At 43.1% G+C, this 21,133-nt stretch overlaps 1 protein-coding gene across 1 annotated transcript in view; it reads left to right on the forward strand.

Annotated features, from left to right (window-relative positions):
* The window catches only part of LOC142463228 (putative E3 ubiquitin-protein ligase HERC3), a 79,304-nt gene that overhangs the window by 6,100 nt on the left and 52,071 nt on the right, over window positions 1-21,133 (forward strand). The window contains exons 2-7 of the mRNA XM_075565714.1: window positions 5,136-5,396; window positions 9,321-9,480; window positions 15,280-15,356; window positions 16,315-16,536; window positions 17,828-17,919; window positions 18,042-18,172. Of these exons, the coding sequence (XP_075421829.1) occupies window positions 5,174-5,396; window positions 9,321-9,480; window positions 15,280-15,356; window positions 16,315-16,536; window positions 17,828-17,919; window positions 18,042-18,172 (905 nt within the window). The 5' untranslated portion in view covers window positions 5,136-5,173. The remainder of the gene's footprint in view (window positions 1-5,135; window positions 5,397-9,320; window positions 9,481-15,279; window positions 15,357-16,314; window positions 16,537-17,827; window positions 17,920-18,041; window positions 18,173-21,133) is intronic.

A 21,133-nucleotide genomic window follows, 5' to 3' on the forward strand; every position in this document is an offset into this window, starting at 1 on the left:
GGATAGGAAGAGTACAAATAATCACAGCTTTTAGAAAGTAAAGTTCTCACAGTTATAAAGTTGTTGTGTAGAGTTCGGATCCTCCTCAATCTTCACCTCCAATTTCAACTCCAAGATTAACTCTGCTACACACTTTGATGTTACACAGCCATATGGCTCACAGCCAAAGTATCCTGCCTTAAGTATGCTAAAACACAGCCACGTTGACTAATAATTAAGGGAGGGGTCTGCCTAATCAACAGCCACACCAAATTGTTAATTAAATTTTAGGATCTTGCAAATTGATAGTAGAATCCAGTTCACACATACCAATATTAATACATTTTAAAATCTGTAGCAATTGATAGTAGAATCCAGTTCACACATACCAATATTAATACATTTTAAAATCTGTAGCAATTGATAGTAGAATCCAGTTCACACATACCAATATTAATACATTTTAAAATCTGTAGCAATTGATAGTAGAATCCAGTTCACACATACCTGTTTGAAGAAATAAGTCAGAGTGTTAGTCCAGATATTCAGAATGCATCCATGATTAAAGATATAGAAAGAAAACATCCAGGGATTATAACTCCAAGATTAACTCTGCTACACACTTAAATGTTACACTTTGATGTTACACAGCCACATTTATGTAACTGTATTTGTAACCATGTATTATTTGTCTTAACTCTGTGCCCAGGACATAATTGAAAACGAGATTTAACTCTCAATGTATTACTTCCCGGTAAAATATTTTATAAATAAATAATTAAAAGTGGCTGTACCTCTTGGGGTGGGAGGAGGGGTGTCTCTGTGGAGCTCAAATCAATGCAATTCAGCTCCAGACACTCTGCGTCCCAAGATACTTGCATTGGAGGGGGTTGCCGACTTGGCACAGAAAAGGACAATGATGAAGGTCCTCTCTCCCGCGGGCCAATAAGAATCGTGAGACGTCATTCATCCCTCGCTACTTCCTATTGGCAGAAGTGCAGCGAGACCTTTTTAGATATGCAAGGGATATTGGCATCCCTTTCAGATGTATGTATCTCTGGGAGCAGGGTGTCATGGAGCTGAAGTCCAAAGAGGGTCTCTGGAGGTCAATCGCAACTTCTCACCTATGGGGAAATCTCTTCCTTCCTTTTTTTCCCCCCCAAAGGCAATGGTGTTTTAAGTGCGCATTGCCGTAGTTGCCATGGGGGCTGACACTCTAGGGGCTCCATGAATTCGTAGCTATGTCATGGTTTTTTTATTTTATTTGTTGCCTGTTTTTGTTTGCAGAATTTGCACTTCCACACTTTATTGCTTAAGCCCCTTAGAATTGGAAGTGAAGACCAACCCATGGGTATTGTCTTTTTATGGCTTCAAACATTATCTTTTATTTCTCCGTACATGCTCAAACAGGTCTATTGAAAAGTGATGCTTATTTTTATATTCAGCCAGATAAAAAGAAGCACACAGCTCATTTTTTCTTTCTAAGAAATAGACTGTAGATTGTGTAAGGCAGGTTAGGTAAGAACATAACTGCACAAACACAAAGGTTTTATAGAAGATCTAACTTTGATTAGCACAATATTGAAATTGCCAATAATCTAGTACGTGTGCTGATCTTGTAGGGGAATACAAATGTAGCAGACGTTATTGCTCCTGTTAACATGACACATTTCTCCAAAAAAAGGTGGTGTTCATTAAGATGACGTGTGTTCCAATGACTTGGTCCATTAAATCCTCAAACTTCACTTTAATGCTTTCTGTATCTTTCACATTGTCGGCCTATTTCTTTGGCTTCTGACAACTCCTGGATCTGATTCTCCTTGTTCTTGTATTGTGGTGAGAACTGGAACTGTTCCAGGCCAGCGTTGAACTTTGTTGCTTTTGCTTTCCAAGCTTTGAACCTTCATGGTTCTTCCTACTGCATTGACTTTTTATTTTTTTCTCAAGACCATTTTCACTCTTACCAGTCATCTTTGATTTTCCCATTTGAGGCAATTATATGGTACTTAGCAGATGAAGCACCATTTAATCTCAACCTTGACAGAGTTCTCACCAACTCTGGCTGTACCCCTTGACATCTTTCCTTTGCAGTCGGCAGACTTGCAGTCTTGGGCTTCTCTTTCTCTAGGCATACATTTCTTCAGACAGAAGTACTGCTGGATAACCAGTGATGCCTCTGTCGGGTGGGATAGCGGATACAGTTCTGTCTCATCCTTGTCAGAGACTGAATTTTTATAGCTGCTCCTTTCATAGTAAGGAACCTGTTTCGTACCATGTGGGCAGCCTGTATGATGACAGTTGTAGAGCGTTTGCGTACATAACTTTTTCTCTCTCCCTTCTTCCTTGGATAAGAGCATTGCAGTATTTCTGAATTATTCAAATGCTTTTCTCCCTTTTCAACAAGTTTAGTTCACCAGCGAGAGAATTCTGTTTCTTGAGTACATCTTGCAGTTCTCCTCTCCGGGTCTCCATCTCTTCCTTTGTGCTGGCTCTGAGTGTGCATCCTTCATTATATTTCAGAGCTCTGCAGATTTCTTCACTAAAGCCTCGGCTGCTTGCCTTTTTCCAGGGTTCTTTCTCCTGGGCGTACTGATTGTTGGGGATGGAGCCGCATCTGCTCCCCTAGCTCTTGCTTCAGTTTCTGGACCTTCTCATGCTCCCTCTCATACCGAGTCGCTTGGCCTCCAGCGAAGCTCAACATGGCCTTCAGCTGCTCTGCGAGGACACACTGGGTACTCGGGCATTCATGCAGTACTTATACTTCAACAGCCTGGATACTTCCTTCCTGCAGTGTTCGCTGCTTCCCCTTGCAGAGCTTGCAGGTGGCTCTGCAGTATGTGCTCTGCCTGAGTGCATTGCTCCAGTGCTTTCTGCACTTATAACTTTTCTTGTTCAAATAGTTTCTTAATTTTTATCTCTGTCATATCTAAAAAAATATTCTCTTTCAGACTTGTATTTTCTTTTTTACAATCTCTAAATTAATCAGGATAATTTCCTCATTATCATACAGCCTTACGGGACAGTGTTTCATGTGGCTGGGCACTTTACACAATAAACACATTTTGTAACTGTTCCCTTTCCGGGGCCACGTAGGGACACTCATTCCTGAAAGGACATTGTTTAATGTGAGCGAGCTCATTACACATTTTTTTTTCCCCCTTGATTCTTGCAGTTTCGTGTGTATTCTTCACCCTGTCCTCTGGAGGCGCTATTAAATGAATACTTTGCACACTTTTCCCTGTGTATGCTTTAAGTACAACTGGTAGTCATACACAGTGGGACAGACTTTGCTTGCAGAGTCTGTACTTCACTTTGGCTGAATGGCCATTTTAGATCCCCGCATTCTCAAACCCACAGACCTTTCAGTGTCTGCCTGCATTCTATATGTGAGAAACTGCTTCCTTACGTTGCTTTGCTGTCTGTCCGAGTCCTTCTATAACATGGTCTTTTAGGGTAAACAAATAGAATAGAATAAACACATAGCACAATATTGTGCTATTATTCAGAAAGTATGGCGTTATAGACAGCACTCCAAATGTAAAGAAAAAATATAAAGAAAATTAAAGTGTGCAAGGGAACACAGGGAGGGACCCCGAGCCTTCCCAGTAGTATTTACGCTTTGAGTGCTGGGAACACCTACCATTTTATTGTATTATTTAAGCTTCTGCCTGCTTTATTTTGTCCCAGCAGGGAACGGTGCGAGGCTGGGGGATTGGTGCGGGGATCGTCAGGAGTCTGGGGGGGGGGGGGAGAAATCGGTGGTTGGATGGTGCGGAGATGCTGAGGGAAGTGCGGGGAATGCTGGGAGAATTACAGTGCCTGCTAGGGGACATTTAGGGCTGCCGGCGCCTCACTCCACCTCTTCCTCCTTCCCCCCCTCCCTCCCTCCTGATCGGGCGCGCGGCGGCCATTAAAAAAAAGTTAGCGCGACCCCGGTTATAGCGCGGTCGGATCGGGTGGCCCCTGAGGACCGCGCTATAACGGGGTTGAGCTGTATAAAGGAGGAGGATTTTAGTTTCTGTCTTAAACATTACCTTTGTCATATCCACTGCAATAGAATCGGAAGCCTAGATGTTTGCCCATAAGTCAACTAATACCAGTGACATTTTTAATGGGTCTCGTCTGGATCATGGATGTGGGGGGTGGGTTTTATTTTTGTTTTTTTTTTAAACTCAACTCTGATGCCTAGTAATGTATTTATTATGGCCACTTCCTGATGTGAGATGTCACTGTGTGATCAGCAAGTGCTTGTACAGACAGAGTCCCCTCCCTCCCCCACATCTTTATTGTTTCTCTGATAAGAACAGGGGGGAATATGGGTAAAGAAAAAAACTTGCTTGACACTTTCCCATTCAGATGGCCCTAAGAAATTCAACTGGCCGACTAGGTGGGATTGCACCTTTTATTAAGTCAAAGCATTAATTAAATAGTGTTGACATGTTCCCTGCTGTGGAAGGTAAATGATGTACAGGAGTACTGCTGCTGCTCTGGAGGCTTGTGCTTGTGCTTTTCATGCTATATGCTAAAATGATGTCATTGATTAATTTAGGACAACCAGAATAGTAAATGTCTTATGATCGTGTGCATGATGAGATACATATTATATAATATCAGCATTTGACCTACCCTTCAGTAGTATTATTATACTCATGGTATTAAAGGAGCAAATCGCCGTAACAAACCTCCCATTTTTTTATTATTATTATTTTCATTTATTTACAGCATTGAAATGGTGTGGGGATGGGGGGGGGGGGGGGGCGCTGAGCCGCACTATTTTCAGCTCCGAGGGACCCCCGGTTATCATTATTACTTTCTGGTCTGTAAAGGGGATTTGAACTTACATTTAATAGGAAGTCACAACCAGTGAAGTTGTAGCTTCCCTTTGGCCTGAGATTTGGCAGCCATTTTGTTTCCCTTGAGGGAGATTTAGACCTGTGGGAGGGGGAGAGGTTGTCCCTGGAGTTGAAAATACTGGTTCAGTGGACGCTCTGGTTTCCCGGTAAATGTGCTGGTGTTCTGCGAAGTGTGTGTGTGTGTGTGTGTGTGTTCCGCATTTCTTGAAAGGTTGAAAACCACTGTGCTACTTGATTTTACGTTTTCTGATTCCTGTGTACTATTCTGACGTGTTTCCCTCGTGCTCCTCTTGTGTATTCCAGGTATATGAAGGCTTTATGATTGGCAGGAGGTGTAAACCATGCTATGCTGGGGACACTCTGCTTTTGGCCAGCTTGGAATAGGTCCTGGTTTCCCTGTTGTGCCAGAGCCTTGCACATGCAGCTTCTCCCTGGCAAAATGCATCAAGTACGTGGCCTGTGGGGGGAACCATTCCGTGTTCCTGCTGGAGGACAGTCAGGTCTATAGCTGTGGCTGGAATGGTGACGGGCAGCTGGGACATGGCCGTGAAGGAATAAGACCAGGTATGCCAGGCTTCATTTATCAGACATGAAGGTTAAGAGGTGCTATTCCACAAGACATGTTCCAGCGCGAAGGTGTGTTATGGGATAGCACCATTCGGTAAACATGGTCCTTTATCCTGAAGATATGGATGTCTTGTAATTTAGTGATGTGTTTTGTGTGACGGTAGTGGCAGCCTGGCACAGCACATTAAAGCAAACAAGAAGAACACTGGGCGCTCTCTAATTAAATTCACATACAGTGGTAAAGGGAATAACGTGATGACAGAAATGTGCTTATTCATACAACAATAGGTGAATAAAAATGAATGATGCGCTGCTCAACCCAATAAGATCCTCCTTCGATCCTTGTAGAAGTTGTTCTTGGAGTCATAAATGGGGTAAAAAGAAGACCGCATCCATAGTGCAACAATGCCTATAATCCAAGGGGGGTGGGGGGTGGTGGTATGAGATAAATTGCAAGTGGGCAATGCCACAACTCGCAGGGCCAAGTGAGAACCAAAGGCACTGAAAGGTATCTTTGTGGATATCCCTTCGTCTGCCTCCGTCTGCCCTTGGTCTTGTGAAGGTAGTTGGGTGACGTCCCTACTTGGAGCTCTAGACAGCCACCGACGGAGGATCACGTGGTTCCCAACCAGCTGATGTCGCAGCCTCCTAGCTGGACCCGGACGTGGGGATTTCCCTGTGCCGCAGCCATCAGAAAGACGCTGCGGCGCCACATTGTGGATGCTGTATTTCAGGGGTGCACAAACTTTGCTCCTGCGCCCCCCCTGTCTGTTGTCCCCCGGTGCTCGTGCCCCCCTCTCCTTCGCTAAGTGCGGCGTCAAATGACACGCGGGATCAAGTGACGTCACGCGACCCGTTACTATGGCAACGCGTGTGTGACATCACACCGCATGATCCCATGGTGTCATTTGACACCATGTTGCATGGAGATACTTCCAGATGCCGGCTGAAGCAAGGTAATTTGAGCTTTCAGAGGCCTCACGTGATCCCGCCTTAGGGAAGAGCGCAATGCCTCTGCAACCGCCCGCGCCCTCCCAAAAAAATCTTGCGCCCCCCAGTTTGCGCACCCCTGCTCTGTATGAGCGATCTAGCACTATATGTAAGTGCAGTATTGCTTTTATTTTGTTTTATATCTGAATATATTTTGACACTATCGCTCTATAAATATACATCCTTGCGGGGTACCCATTGCCACACGTTTGGGGAGGACTGCCTTCCACACACCACCCCATTACCTTCTCAAGACCAAGGGGCAGACGGAGGGATATCCACAAAGATACCTTTCAGTGGCTTTTTGTTCTCACTTAGCCATGTGAGTAGTGGCATTGCCCACTTGCAATTTATCTCCTACCACCCCCATCCCCCCCTCCCTTGGATTATAGACATTGTTGCACTATGTATGCTTTTTTTCTTTATATCCCACATATGACTGCACTCCCCGAACACCATTTCAACAGCACATTAAAGGTTAAGCCTGCTGGTTGCTCTTATCTGTCAAAATGGCCATCTGTGTGCTGCCAACCCAGTTAATATGTGGCCTGAAATTGGCCATCTGTAGCAGACGGTTTATTTTCATGTTTTGTGTTTTTTTTAACTGTATTTATTTTGTGGGATTCGTTGCTTGCTGGTTCCGTAACTCTAGATAGGTTTGTTCTTAACGCACATGGGAGAGATGGAAACAAAACAGTGTGGTCTGGAGAAGTCCTGCTGAAATAACTGCACTTCGTCGTCGAATGTAAGCGATGACTCCACTTGAGTCTAGATGATGGGGTTCACGCTGCAGGAATCAGCTGGGCTCGTCACTCAGGGCAGACTGAGCACCAGTGGAATCTTTTACCATTGAAGCAGCTTTTAACTGCCGGGCTTCTTGCAGTCGTCCGCTCAGATAGTGAGAGTAATGGAAAAGAAAACAAAACGTACCATAGCGCGATAAGTTTAATATAAAAATACACAGTAACAACACAATGCATGCACTCGCAATGTGTCAGTTGAAAAAGGGCAGAGGTAGCACTTCACACCGATTCTTGGATCTCCTTTCTGTCCTGCGGTCTTCACTCCCGGTGCCTCACTGAATTTTGCATTGTCGTAACGGGTCCAGCGTGAGTGTGCGCGCCCGCTCTGCACCACCATGGAGGAGGCCTCTCACCTCCGGGTGAGAGAGCTTACTAGCTGCAGGGAGAGTTCATTTCTTTGAGTATCTATTCATAATCTTACTTGGATTATTGCTATTATTTTATTCATTAATTTATTTATTAATCTCCAATTGGATTTGGTTCCGTAACTTGATTAGCGAGGCTGGCATATAATGAATCCAAGGACTATCCATTGTAGGGGCCAGATGCAGTGTTGTGAGACAAAGGGGAATTGGGCTGGGACGCGCCCACATGCTGAGAGTACGCACTCCAATGCCGGAGTATTGTCCTCTCCCCGGCAGTGAGGCATCGCGCCCTGCGGGAGGTATGGAGCCGAAACCGGGGAGCGAGGCCTGGGCCCTAACCCCGTCGGCTCGTTCCCAATTGACCAGTTCATATTTGCCTCTAACCTTCCCGTTCTATAGCACTGTACCAGTCCCCAGCCCTGATTGGTCCGTCTCGGCAGAGTCTGTGGCACAGTGAAGACAAACTCTTTGCTGATTGGTCGGCATCCGGTTCTCCATGCTTTCAGATGGAAGGCAGGGATCTATGTAAGCTGACGCCGATCTGCGTTTCACAGTTGTTTCTGGCCAGTCTTGGTGATCACAGACTGACTGGAAACACCAATTATGACCCAAGCAGCGGTGATCCAAAGCTACTGGGGATACTCTGAAAGTAACGGATCATGGAGGCATGCTGGGTAAGTTCGCTCTGGCAGAGCCCAGCACCTAGTGAGTTAAGAGTCCCCTGTAACTGCATGCCTTGGTGAGTTGTAATGGTGTCGCTCCCTGTGGCTTTGGCCGAAATAAACCTAGTTTTATTTAATTGCCACGTTCTGTCTGGTGCTGGCGATCCTGGTGTAGTAGTCTGGTCTCCCGTGGCATTTTGATTTCCAAATAACATTTAAAAAAACGTGGTAGTGATTCATGTGCAGCAGTGTTGTATGTATATCTTTATTTAGCGCCCATTGTGTACTCTGCGCTTTACACGAGATACATACAAGAAGTGACAGAAGTCCCTGCCCCGAACAGCTTACAATCTAATTGGTATGTTGGGAGACAGGGTAATTTAATTATTATTTTTCCTCCATTTATGGCTTGCACACTTCCTTATCTCTGGAAATCTGGTCTTTCCGTGATCCCACCAAACCACAGTAACTCCACAGAAGACTCCTTCTCCACTGTTTTTATAATGTCCATGTGTTTGGATCGGGTCGAATGGCTTTGGAAGATGTGAAGTTGGATGCTGATGTTACTGGTTTATTCCAATATGTGGGTCTGTTTTCTTGAGTCAGTTGGACTTGGGAAATATATACAGCTCAACCCCGTTACAACGCGAATCCGCTTTACGTATTTATGAATACTTTACAACACTATTATTGGTATCTTAAATACTTTATTGTACAATGCATGCAATTGTACATTATTTCTAACGCGATCCGCTTATAATGTGATGTGATTCTTTGGACCCAAAGCACAGCGTTATAAGGGGGTTGAGCTGTATTGATGCTGACCTTTCTTTTTGTGCATGTGCATGTTCTAGTGCTTGAGACTGAGGAATGTTGTACTGTTTGTTTTAAAGCTGCAGACCAAGCCATATACTACGTGTGTTTTTTATATTTATTTATTTTTTGGATCAGTTCTGTACTATGAGAAAATACTTTATCTTTTGAAAAGTTATTTTTCATGTAAAGGGACAGTGGGACTTGGGACTCGGTCGCTTTGGACTGTCTAGAAGAAAGCACTTGGACAATGTCATTTTCTACACTGTTATTATGCATTTTTTTCAGATCAAGTGTCCGCCTTGGCTGATGAGCACATAATCCAGGTTGCTTGCGGACAATCTCATAACCTGGCCCTCAACAACCAGGGCCAACTCTTCTCATGGGGAGCTGGGTCCGACGGACAGCTGGGACACTCCACCACAGAAGATTCCATCCCAGTACCAAGGTATTGATGCTCTGTGTGCCCCGTTGGCCCAGCTTGTAGAGTGGTAGCAGGCAAGCATGGGGTGGGATGACTTGTTCAATGATACAGAGGGACTTCCCGCTTTACATTGGGGGTGTCTCCTGTGATGTTTGGATTGTCGCCAACAAAGATAGAACGGTGAATGACCAAAATATGAGGCAGCCCTCTGTTTAACATTAATCAGGGAGTAATCCTGGACACTGGCACAGCCTTTACCGCATGATTTTCTATTTATGTACACCAAGCGCCTTCAGTGATAATAGCCAAAAACTAGCACACTCTTGTTTCACAATAAACAAAGAAAACAGAAGGGAGATATAGGTCATGTGATGCATTTTATTGGGTTTGCGCTTTAATTCTTTAATATTGACACATTTACATTGATCTTTCTCTTGTTTAAGACGTCTCATTAATACCATTAAAACATCAATAATAGCTAACGTTTTCCGTCTGTTTTTCAAATCTAGGATTTTTTGTTCTCTATCCAGCATCTACATTATATTTAATTAAAATAATTGCTTTATTATTGTCTTCTCTTTCCTGACCCCCTCCTCCCTAAGGTTCAAATATCCAGTACAAAAGTAGTTTCCATTCAGTGGTCCACAATTCACTTCTATGCTGGTCCCTGGAACTTAGTATCTCTGAGCTGTATACTGAAACAGAGGATATTGCCGCTCACCAAATGTACGCAAAATATATACATATAGATAGGAGGTGCATACGGGAATTATCAACATATGTTAAGGCAGGGAAGGGTTAAAAGGAAAAACCCAAAAGAAATCCTATTTGCACTCACCTATACTATTAAATGGTTGGGAAAGATTCAATCCCTGGGTAAAAAACCCATATACCATTTAGTGATACACAGTAAAAATAGTTTATTAAACAGTTATACAAAGACAAGTACAAATTGTTAAAAAGAACAGGGAATGGGTGCAGAGAGTGGAGTGCTCAATCTGACCTAGTATAGTCAGCACGCAGCTAACAGCAACAAATACCTATGGTATGTCCTCACAGACTAATGCATAACCCTCCTAATGTGCACACGTTCTTGTATGTTGCAGGTGGAGTTTGTGTACCATAGTCATAGAAAGGACCTCTAACACACCCAACCTGTATGTGGTAAGCGTTTGTGTCCTATCTAGAAGGAAATTGTGCTGTACTGCCCCAGTAGTTAAGAGCTGGATTCTGCCAGTGTCTCTAAACTATATATCAGCTGCCTCCTAAATCAGGGAATGTGTTGTGGGTCTCTCTTGGAAGTATTCCCTATATTATCTCAGATTCCCCTCATGTGGAGTCCTGACAAACAAGACTCCAGGCCGGAGACAAACCGTCAATCAATACGTTTACAGCGTTGTCAGCAAAGCAACAAAACAGATCTGCAGTACGGTGTAGAAATCTACAATCCCCCGCTGCAGTCTTAGCCCAGCCATATACAGCCTGGCTGTATATGGCTGGGCTAAGACTGCAGCGGGGGATTGTAGATTTCTACACCGTACTGCAGATCTGTTTTGTTGCTTTGCTGACAACGCTGTAAACGTATTGATTGACGGTTTGTCTCCGGCCTGGAGTCTTGTTTGTCAGGACTCCACATGAGGGGAATCTGAGATAATATAGGGAATACTTCCAAGAGAGACCCACAACACATTCCCTGATTTAGGAGGCAGCTGATATATAGTTTAGAGACACTGGCAGAATCCAGCTCTTAACTACTGGGGCAGTACAGCACAATTTCCTTCTAGATAGGACACAAACGCTTACCACATACAGGTTGGGTGTGTTAGAGGTCCTTTCTATGACTATGGTACACAAACTCCACCTGCAACATACAAGAACGTGTGCACATTAGGAGGGTTATGCATTAGTCTGTGAGGACATACCATAGGTATTTGTTGCTGTTAGCTGCGTGCTGACTATACTAGGTCAGATTGAGCACTCCACTCTCTGCACCCATTCCCTGTTCTTTTTAACAATTTGTACTTGTCTTTGTATAACTGTTTAATAAACTATTTTTACTGTGTATCACTAAATGGTATATGGGTTTTTTACCCAGGGATTGAATCTTTCCCAACCATTTAATAGTATAGGTGAGTGCAAATAGGATTTCTTTTGGGTTTTTCCTTTTAACCCTTCCCTGCCTTAAAATATCTCTGAGCTGTGCCTGGGATTGTGGTTGGATTTGGAAGGAATATGCTTTAGGAAGGATTTATGTGCATGTGTCAGTCGAGATGGTATTTTCAAACTTTTGGTTTTTGCAAACATAAATACTGTAACTTGTTGAGTGGCCAGTATCCATACAGAGGGCTCACCCATGCAGTGACTATTGCAAAGCCGTAAGAAATACCCATGCTGTTTTACATAGGCTTGTAAGAATGTTGGCGACTAAAGAAATTGGTGTACTATTTTAGTACTGTAGTAGAGTACACAATCCTAAAAAGTGTGGCTCACCAATTACAGTATTTGGGTTACTATAGAAAGGTAGATGGTCTATAAGGACAATGAAGTTCACATGGTCGGCAAAGTGCTATAAAGTATCAGATTCCGTACTAGTATTCATTACTCCCTCTATATGGTTCCCATTTGTCTTTCCTAAGCATCCCTGGAGGTCTGACGTACTTGCCTGCTGTTCGGTGGTCTCATCTATTACATTAGAAGTTAAAAAAATAAACCTTTACCTACAAAGATGACCACTTTCCAGCTGTAAGGCATGACCCTTTAAATATTACTTTTGGATACCAGGGATCCAAATTTAATGAGCTGTATCGTGTCCTATGGAAGCACTGCTTAGTAAATTTGGGCCCAAACATACCATGAGTGACATAACGGTGAGAAATACAATTGTCACTGCAATATAATGCATTTGATGTATTTTTATTAATTGAAACAAAGTTATGCATACTTTGTTGCCATTAAAATGGCTATAATACCCATATAATTCACTCCCTCTCCCTGTTGTCCCACAAAGGCGCTGTCCTTGGTCTTCTCAATCTACACATCTTGGTTTTCAGTATCATCTCTGTCGATGACACCCCAATTTACCTTTCCCTCTCTCCTGTGCCATGTCACCAGCTGTCTCTCTGGAATTTCCTCCTGGGTGTCCCACCGTTGCCTGAAGCTTAACATGTCCAAAACAGAACTCGTACTCTTCCCCCTTCCACTGCCAGCCCTACACCCAATCTGTCCCTCACTGTCAATAACACCGCAATCTCCTGAACACCTTAAACCTGCAGTCTAGGGGTCATCTTTGGCTCTAAATCCCATGATGCAACTAAAATCATAATTCACTCGCTCATCTTGTCCTGTTTTTAACTACTGCAACCTTCTCATGGTTGGCATTCACCTTGTCCGTCGATTCCAATCCACCCAAAAAAACCTCCCTCGCCACTCTACTTCTGCTGCTTCAATATGGAAATCTCTACACTGGCTTCCCATATAATCTAGAATACAATTTAACCTGGTCTCTGACTTACAAAGCTCTCGGCGACGATGCCCCACCTTACGTCGAGAGAGAGAGATTCCAGCGCTCCTCCCAAACTGGCTTGCAATTTATTAGTGACGTATTTACATGTTGAACCCGAGTCTGTGCAACAAAGGAGTCATTTGGTGGCATCTTTTGATCGAAACATGATTCAAACCTGCTAACCCCGTCAAGGTTTAACCAGTTCTTTTGGAGGTGTATGGCCCATCCTTTCAGGTGAGCTCCGTACCAATTCTCTAATTAGCAACACGGTATAAATGCACTTGACTGTCTGTCTATATACTTGACTCTACTGAAGAGGTGGGTAAGTCTATGGCTGACAAATGAAAGGTGTATGTATTATTTTTCACCAGGGAATTTGTGCGCACACAGTTTGCCTTCATAATAAGGGAGCTTTGCTGCTGGATCATGCCAGTTTTTCACTGCATTGAATCGCAATAAGCATTATGCTTCATTCATTTAACCCTTTCAGGGCACCTTCACATATTCACCAAGTTTAGTCCATAGGACAGCAAGACATGGTGTTTATTCAATGCAAATACCTGTTATATGGTGTTTACCTTGACGGGGTTAGCAGGCTTGAATCATGTTTCGATCAAAATATGCAACCAAATGATGCCTTTATTACACAGACTTGGGTACTAAATGTAAATATGTCACTAGTAAATTGCAAGTCAATTTGGGAGGAGCGCTGGGATTGTACTTCTGTTTTCCATAAATGTTACTCCAATCTTTTTACCAGCTGCACACTCCTAAATAGAGGAGAACAAGTATTATGTATTTGTTGTACACGTACACACGTTCTGCCCATGACCTCCACCTCTCAGGCAGGAGGCCCTATCACCTCCTCTCACTCCACCTAAAAGACTTCTCCCGTGCTGCCCGCTCTCTCTGGAATTCCCTGCCACGCACCATCAGACTCTCCCCCAGCTTTCCGGTGTTTAAAAACTCACCTTTTATTTTAAGGAAGTTTATCAGTCATACCCTCAATATCAAACCGTCCCCCGTCACCCCCCCCCCCCCCAACCACACTTTATTGTAAGTATTGCACCATCACACAGAGCGCATGTGAACAATAAGCCTCCTGAATGAGTTACCGACTTACCCATCAGGATGAGATTGACCTATATGTAACGTAATAAGTACAAAATATAAAAATGAAGGAAACACTATTATTATTAACGTTTATTTGTAAAGCGTCAACATATTCCTCAGCGTGGTACTTTAGGGTTGCAGATATGTGAATTACATACCAAATACCTACACTGCTCCCGTCACCTTAACATCCCCCTCATCACATCATTCTCCACTTTTGACTTTGATAAAATGTTAAAAATATATTAAACAGATTTTTCGACAATCAAGAATTGGCGAAAAATTTGTTCTCCTTTTTTTTTTTTTTTGTGATGGAAGCAGTGTAAGTGAGATGGGGGGAGGGGGGGGGGTTTAAGAGTCCCAGTGGAGGTAGAGGAAGGGGTTATGGGTCCCGGTGGGTATGGGGTTGTGGGAAGGGTGTGGTGGAGGGGTTAACAAAAGGAAAGTGAAGCTCCTCCCTCTGAGTCGGCCTTCGGAAGCAGAGAGGAAGGGGTACTCCAGGGAGAGAGAGAGGCAGAGAGACTGCACAGTAGCACCAGCATCCCCTATTATCGCGGTATGTTGCCCAACCCTAGCCAGGAAACATTTTCTCCACCTGACCTGGCAGAGATTTCTTACTTTGAGAGATTGGAGGCTTTTTTCCCTGGATCCATATTTTGGGTTCACGTTTTCTTTGTCTAGATCAGTGATTTTCAACTTTTTTCTTTTATGGTTAAGGAACCCTATTATATTGTGAATTTCTGCGGAACCCAAATGCGTCTGAGATCTGATGCAGTGTAAGGAAATCCAACCCCCTCTAATAGCGCGTCTGAGATCAGATGCACTGTAAATTCTTCTGTATTTGGTGTCCTTTTGGAATGACCTGAAAATTGCAGGGAACCTTTTAGGGATGCCCAGGGAACCCAAGGGTTCCTGGTTGAAAAACACTGGTCTAGGTAAACAATCGTTGGCATGCCACACTTTCTTCTTTTCCACACCTTTTTTAAGGTTCTTGCTGCAAATGATCATCCATCCTCCATTACAAGGTGCTACTGAAGATTTCAGGTGTGCTATAAACCCAATGTTATGATTGTGCATGTTACCTGCAGAATAGCTGCAAGTCCTCCTCTTGCTGTTGGCTGTGCCTGCAAGTCATGTGTTCCAGGCACTTGGGTTAAAAATGTAATAAATGTATTTCTGGAACATTGTATAACTGCCTTATTCTATAGGTTAATCAAGAAACTAACTCAACAGAAGATATTGCAGGTTTCCTGTGGCAACTGGCATTGTATGGCTCTTGCAGATGGTAGGGAAAACGATGTTCTGTTTCTAACTTGTCTAGTTAGATCTTTTGTCCCATTCATTTTGTCCACCATGATACTTCTGGACACCTACAGTACGTTACATTGATCTGTGTTTTTGTCCTTGTTGTTCCTCATACCTTGGTATTAAATATACAGTACACGGGCAATCTGAATGTCACCGACTGCTGTAACCCTGCAACATATACTATATACATTTATTTGGTGCTCGATCTCAAACTCCATTTCATGTGGGTTAGAAAACGTGCTTTATCGTGTACAGTTTTTATGAAGGTATAGGTTTGTTGGGGGGGAAAGAGGTTAAGTAAATCTTCCTTTCTATTTAATATAGAGTTGGGGTGCTATGTTTCAAGCTGTCTCGACTACCTGCATGCACCATAATATTATTGTTTTTATGCTGTCAAAGAAAAAGAACCGTGTTAATAAGTTAAGTTTGCTATTTAAGGTACAAATAATGAATCCAGTTATTAAGGTTATCGCTCCCAGGGATGAATGGGTAAATCAGATGTGCCGGTATTTACACCAGCTCAGGCTAGGTGATTTATGTGATGTTCAAAAATCTGCGTTTTGGAGACAGGAGGAGTTTGGTTATGCATTCCATGTTGCATCCCATTATAAAGTATCCAGTGTCGCAACCCGCTACCTTCTCCATTTTTTTTTAAATGTGTTTATCTAAAAGACAACCATGTTCCTTGCAAGTGAACAAAGTGGGATGCTGTGGGGATCATTGCACACCACCGTCGCATCTGTGCTTATCTTCCTGACCGCTTCATGCTAGAATTGTATTTATGTATTTTCTTTATGTCGTTGTCGTGTCATAATGATATACGTTTTTTCACCACCGTAATAGTAACAAAACGTTTGCCATTTTAATTTCAATAAGACAAAACTAGGATCTTGCAGCATTGCCTCTGCTAACTCCTCCTCCTCCTTCTCCTTCAGACGGCCAGCTGTTTACTTGGGGGCAGAATGACCATGGCCAGCTGGGATTGGGCAAAGGATTCATCTCCCAGTCCAGCCCACAGCGTGTGAAGTCCCTGGAGGGAATTCCACTGGCTCAGGTCACTGGCGGCGGGTCTCACAGCTTTGCCCTGTCCCTCTCGGGGGCTGTGTTTGGATGGGGAAAGAACAGCGCTGGGCAGCTTGGCTTAAATGATGAACAAGGTATTCTCTGAAGTCAGAGGGGACATCGCTGCTGCCATAATAAGTAAAATATGTTACTTTTGTTTGCTGTGCAGCTGGCATTAACGAGACTGGGCAGCGAGCAAGCTGATGGACAATGTAAATAATACTAAAGTGAACGAATAGGAAAGATATTTAAAGCAGCAGTGCGTGCTGATCACCATTTTCTTTTGCATTTTCTCTTTTTACTTGAAGAGATCTCTACTTACCCTATCCAAACAGTTTTTTTATTATTTTTTAAATCGGATGCTCTGTTACACAGCTATAACCACTTACAATATTTAAGTGTGCGGCAATTTAAAATGGAGCGCGCACCAGAGTCCAGTATAAAGGTTACCATGGTAACCTCAGAAACCAGCGATTTTTAAGAAAACCCTCAATCTTGGCACTAAAAAGAAACATTTCTGGACGTGGAGGTGGTAGTAGAGTACAGTATTAGTGGCCATTAGCAAAGGCACAAGAGTTTGGAAGGATTGCCAACATCCGGCCTGCTGCGTTAAATGAGTTTTAATGCTATAAAAACGTACCAGAACACATCTCAAAGTTCCAGTCAGAAGGATTTTGGAAGGTCATTTGTTTCTCAAAATATGTTATTTGTAGTATTTTTCTTTAACACAATTAGCCGTGCCATTACTAGTTATGTATTATAAGCTTTGTTTATCTTTTGAATGTGTAGAAACTAAACTACAATACATAGTGTTTTGAAGGGGTTGGGGTTAATTTAAGCCTTTTTACCAGAGTTTAAGCAACAAAATAAATAAAAATTATGCAGTATATATAAAATTTTTTTAAGTATTTTTTTTTTTTTTTTTTACAAACATGATGATTTCAGTGTTATTTGTATGGTCACAGTGCAACAATGGGAATTGCAATTCAATCACATATGTAAATTACTCTGACTGTGAGACTGTCCGTGGTAAGAGAGTGATGTGGACTTTCTGGCTTCAGGGTCATGTGATGGTTACTACGGCAATCATTTCCCACTCTATACATAGGGCCATATTTCCTACACTGTTTAAGTGAATGGGCATTAAGCTGTCCTACAGCCCCATATGATGTCCTGTCGCCCAACACTACTTGGTAAATATGGCCCATAATGTTCGTTAAATATCAGAAAGAAGCTGTAAAAGAAAACAGATGTGCAACTGTAATGCAAATGTTAACCACTTCTGTCTCCTGATAGCTGGCTCTGAAAGTTGGCAAAAGATATAAAAAATATGCTATGCAGGCACCTACTTTAGCATACCCATAACATATTGTATTCTTTCTCCAGCCAGAGAGTCGCCATGTCATGTAAAACCTTTGCGTACTCAGAAGGTGGTATATATCAGCTGCGGAGAAGAACACACTGCCATCCTTACTAAGGTAATTCAGCAAGCCATCCTAAGGGCGGCAGGGTCACCCGAAGACTCCCCCTAAAACGTCTATCTGTCCTCTCCAACAAACTGATGGATGACCGCCACTCATTGCTGGTATTTCACCTGCAGACCGGAGGCGTTTTTACATTTGGAGCTGGGGCCTGTGGGCAGCTTGGACATGACTCGCTTCACGACGAGATAAACCCCAGGCGCGTGCTGGAGCTGATGGGCAGTGAAGTCTCTCAGATTGCCTGTGGCAGGTGAGGAGAAGAGGATTTCTTAGTGGGTCCTGAAGATCCCTCTGTATAATCGGTGGCACAGAGTCTTTCCAGACAGGGCCTTAGTCCTACCCTCTGAAAAATGTAAATCTTTGCCGCCTTGAATATAATTTAAATATCATTTTCGTCAGTGTGAAATAGCGGTTACACTCGCATCCACATGTGATGAGGGTTATTATGATACAGTACATTAGGGGTATTCTGCTATTAGTAACAATGGGTCTGTCGTGCGCATCAGTGTAGTTGACCAGGTCTGGATGCTTCAGACACTGGAGCCATGCGAGGGAGTTATGCCAGGCCACAGAAGTAACCGGTGCAGGGAGAGGGGTATGATACTTCACCTGCTTTCCTCCGGTTTGGGGCCCACTCTCCTCGTTGGCTCCTGCGTGCCGCCGTCAAGAGGTATCAAGAAACTGGAAGGAAAATGGCGCTACTGCGCATGTCCGGAAAAAAAATTAGTATTCTGCTATTATCATTTCAAAGATACTCCTGGTATGTTTAGAAAAGCAATTTGTGTGTATGAATACATCTTAATCTGTTTTTCTATATAGTCCGAAGCAGCAGCAATTTGTGGTCAAATCCCCATTGATTCCAGTGGGCGTTACCAGCCCAAAACAGCCTGATTGACCGTTTCAGACGGGATCGAAATAAGTCCCTTTGGCTGAGTTCCACAAAACAGTGCTAAATCTTTGGGAGTAAGGCCATGCTAAAGCTTCAGCAGCATTTTGTGGGTCTTGGCCTTGGAGATCGATTTAGAGCAGGTAATTCCAAAATTAACAAGAATGAGACTCCAACACAGTGCTCCCAATTCCCACTACACTCATCAGCAAAACCTTCATTCTTGTTGGGGAGAAATCTAACTTCCGAACCTGTGAGATCCACCTCGATTTAAAGAAAATCAGCACTGAACTAAATTATATCTTATTTTCTGTAAGGGAGCAATGATTGGAAGTGTTTATAGATGCCATGTGATGTTTAATTGTCTTATTTCCTGTTCCCCAAAGCAGTGAGAACATAGGGTTCAGTCCATTCTTGGCTTGAGTAGGATAGGAAAGTGAATTCTGCAGGTAGTCCCATAAAAGGCCCCTCCTACCTGCAGGTAGTCCTCCCCCCCGCCCCCCTGTCCTACAGCTAGGAGTGGTGTTTGTTATTTTGTAAAATACTCACCAGACTGCTGCTAGTGCAGTTAATCGAGGGGGTTGTCAGCCTCTCTCCTGCAGCTCCTACGTATAAGCACCGTGCAGGGTTGCTGGTTGGAGGCCAATGCGACTGGGCAGACTGCAGATACGTCTCAATACGTAGCAGGGACCTCCCTTTTTTTTCCTTTGCATGGCGTCCCATGTGGTTGAATAGCTGCGACCGTCTTCTTGCGCACACCCTCCTCCAGCAGGCACAAGCACGGCTGTGCAGAAAGGCCTTCAGTGCACAGCCGTGAACAAACTGACAATGACATCCGAGGCGACAGAGCAACGGCCTCAGAAAAATGAAAGTAATCTGCCGCGTGGGACTCTGTGCAGAGAGGAAAATAAATCGGCTGCAAAAAGCTGGAAGGATTGCAAAAATCAGCATGTGGAGGCTGCTGCAAGTTAAGGGCTCGCTTCCTATAAAAGGGCGAGTCCTTCGTTTAGAGGAGATAACGACTAAAGAGTTGATTTATGCAGGACTAAATGTTTTTTAATTTTTTTATCACCATGGTTTGTCTGTGATACAGCCAGAAGAGGGAATTTTTAAAGTGGCAATAGCTGTTCTGCATCAAAAAAAGAAAGTTAATGTATAAAAAATACAGTAACTCGGTTACCAACACAAAAGAGATCAAAATCTCAAACCAGTTTGGATAAAGTGAGGGAGCCCTCGTCGGAAGAATCAGAATTCAATCTAGAACTGGTTGAACTACCAACCAGGTCGGTATCAAGAGCTCTGCACATATGGATCTCTAATATTGAGGAAGCATTGCAGAAAGGTATCAAAACGAACTTCAATTCTAAAAGCTTTTTCAGAGAGCAAGTGGGCATCTGACTACATTGCTGAAGCTTCACTAGATGCTGTGAAATTAGCAGCCAGATCAATGGCCTGTTCTGTAACCGCAGAACAGTTGATGACAGATTCGACATCTAAGAACAGTTTATGTAATTTACCTTTTGTAGGAGAATTCCTGTTTGGTAAAAGACTTTATTCAATTATATCCAAAGCAACAGGCGGTAAAAGTACTTTTTGGCCTCAAGAAAGAAGAGCAAAGACATTTTTCTTCATTTCATCAATCGGAGAGAAGCAAGTTCATACTACCCAGGAAGACCAATTTCGAGACAAAACTTATTGGAGAGGCGAACAGAGGAACATTTTTACATGAAGGTCAACGAGTCAAACGGTCTCCAGTTGGAGGAAGATTAATCCAATTCGGGGCTGCTTGGACTCGGTCAATAGTAAAGGGATGGGTACTTTAAGATCCTTTCCTATATATACAGCTGGCGTTGAAGAGATTTCCAGGAAAAGACATGTTCTTAAACATCAAGATGTCCTCAGACAAGAGACCAAGGGGGTGAGTGTCATTCTGAAAGACTTGCTGCAAGAAAAGGTAACAAGAAAGGTGCCTCAAGATTGGTGGAAAATAGTTTTTTCCAGAATTTTATCTTTTTTGGTAAAGTCATTGGGAATATTTAGAGCAGTTCTAGACCTAAGGGGAAGTGAATACCTACTTGCAAAAAGGAAGTTCAAAATGATCTCACATTATTATTCAAGAAGTAAATCCTTACGATTGGATGAGATCAGTAAATCAGGAATATACCCAATTTAGAAGAAAATTTATTTGGCCTAAGAACGTTGCAAATTACATTCACAAAAGTGTTGGCACCATTGATAGCGGACTTAAGGACGATGGGCATAGACATATACCCTTACTTGGACGACCTACCGGTAAAATCGCAAAGGAAAGAGCGATTATTAAAA

Source organism: Ascaphus truei, chromosome 1 (genome assembly GCF_040206685.1).
Source record: "Ascaphus truei isolate aAscTru1 chromosome 1, aAscTru1.hap1, whole genome shotgun sequence".
Classification (NCBI taxonomy): Eukaryota; Metazoa; Chordata; class Amphibia; order Anura; family Ascaphidae; genus Ascaphus; species Ascaphus truei.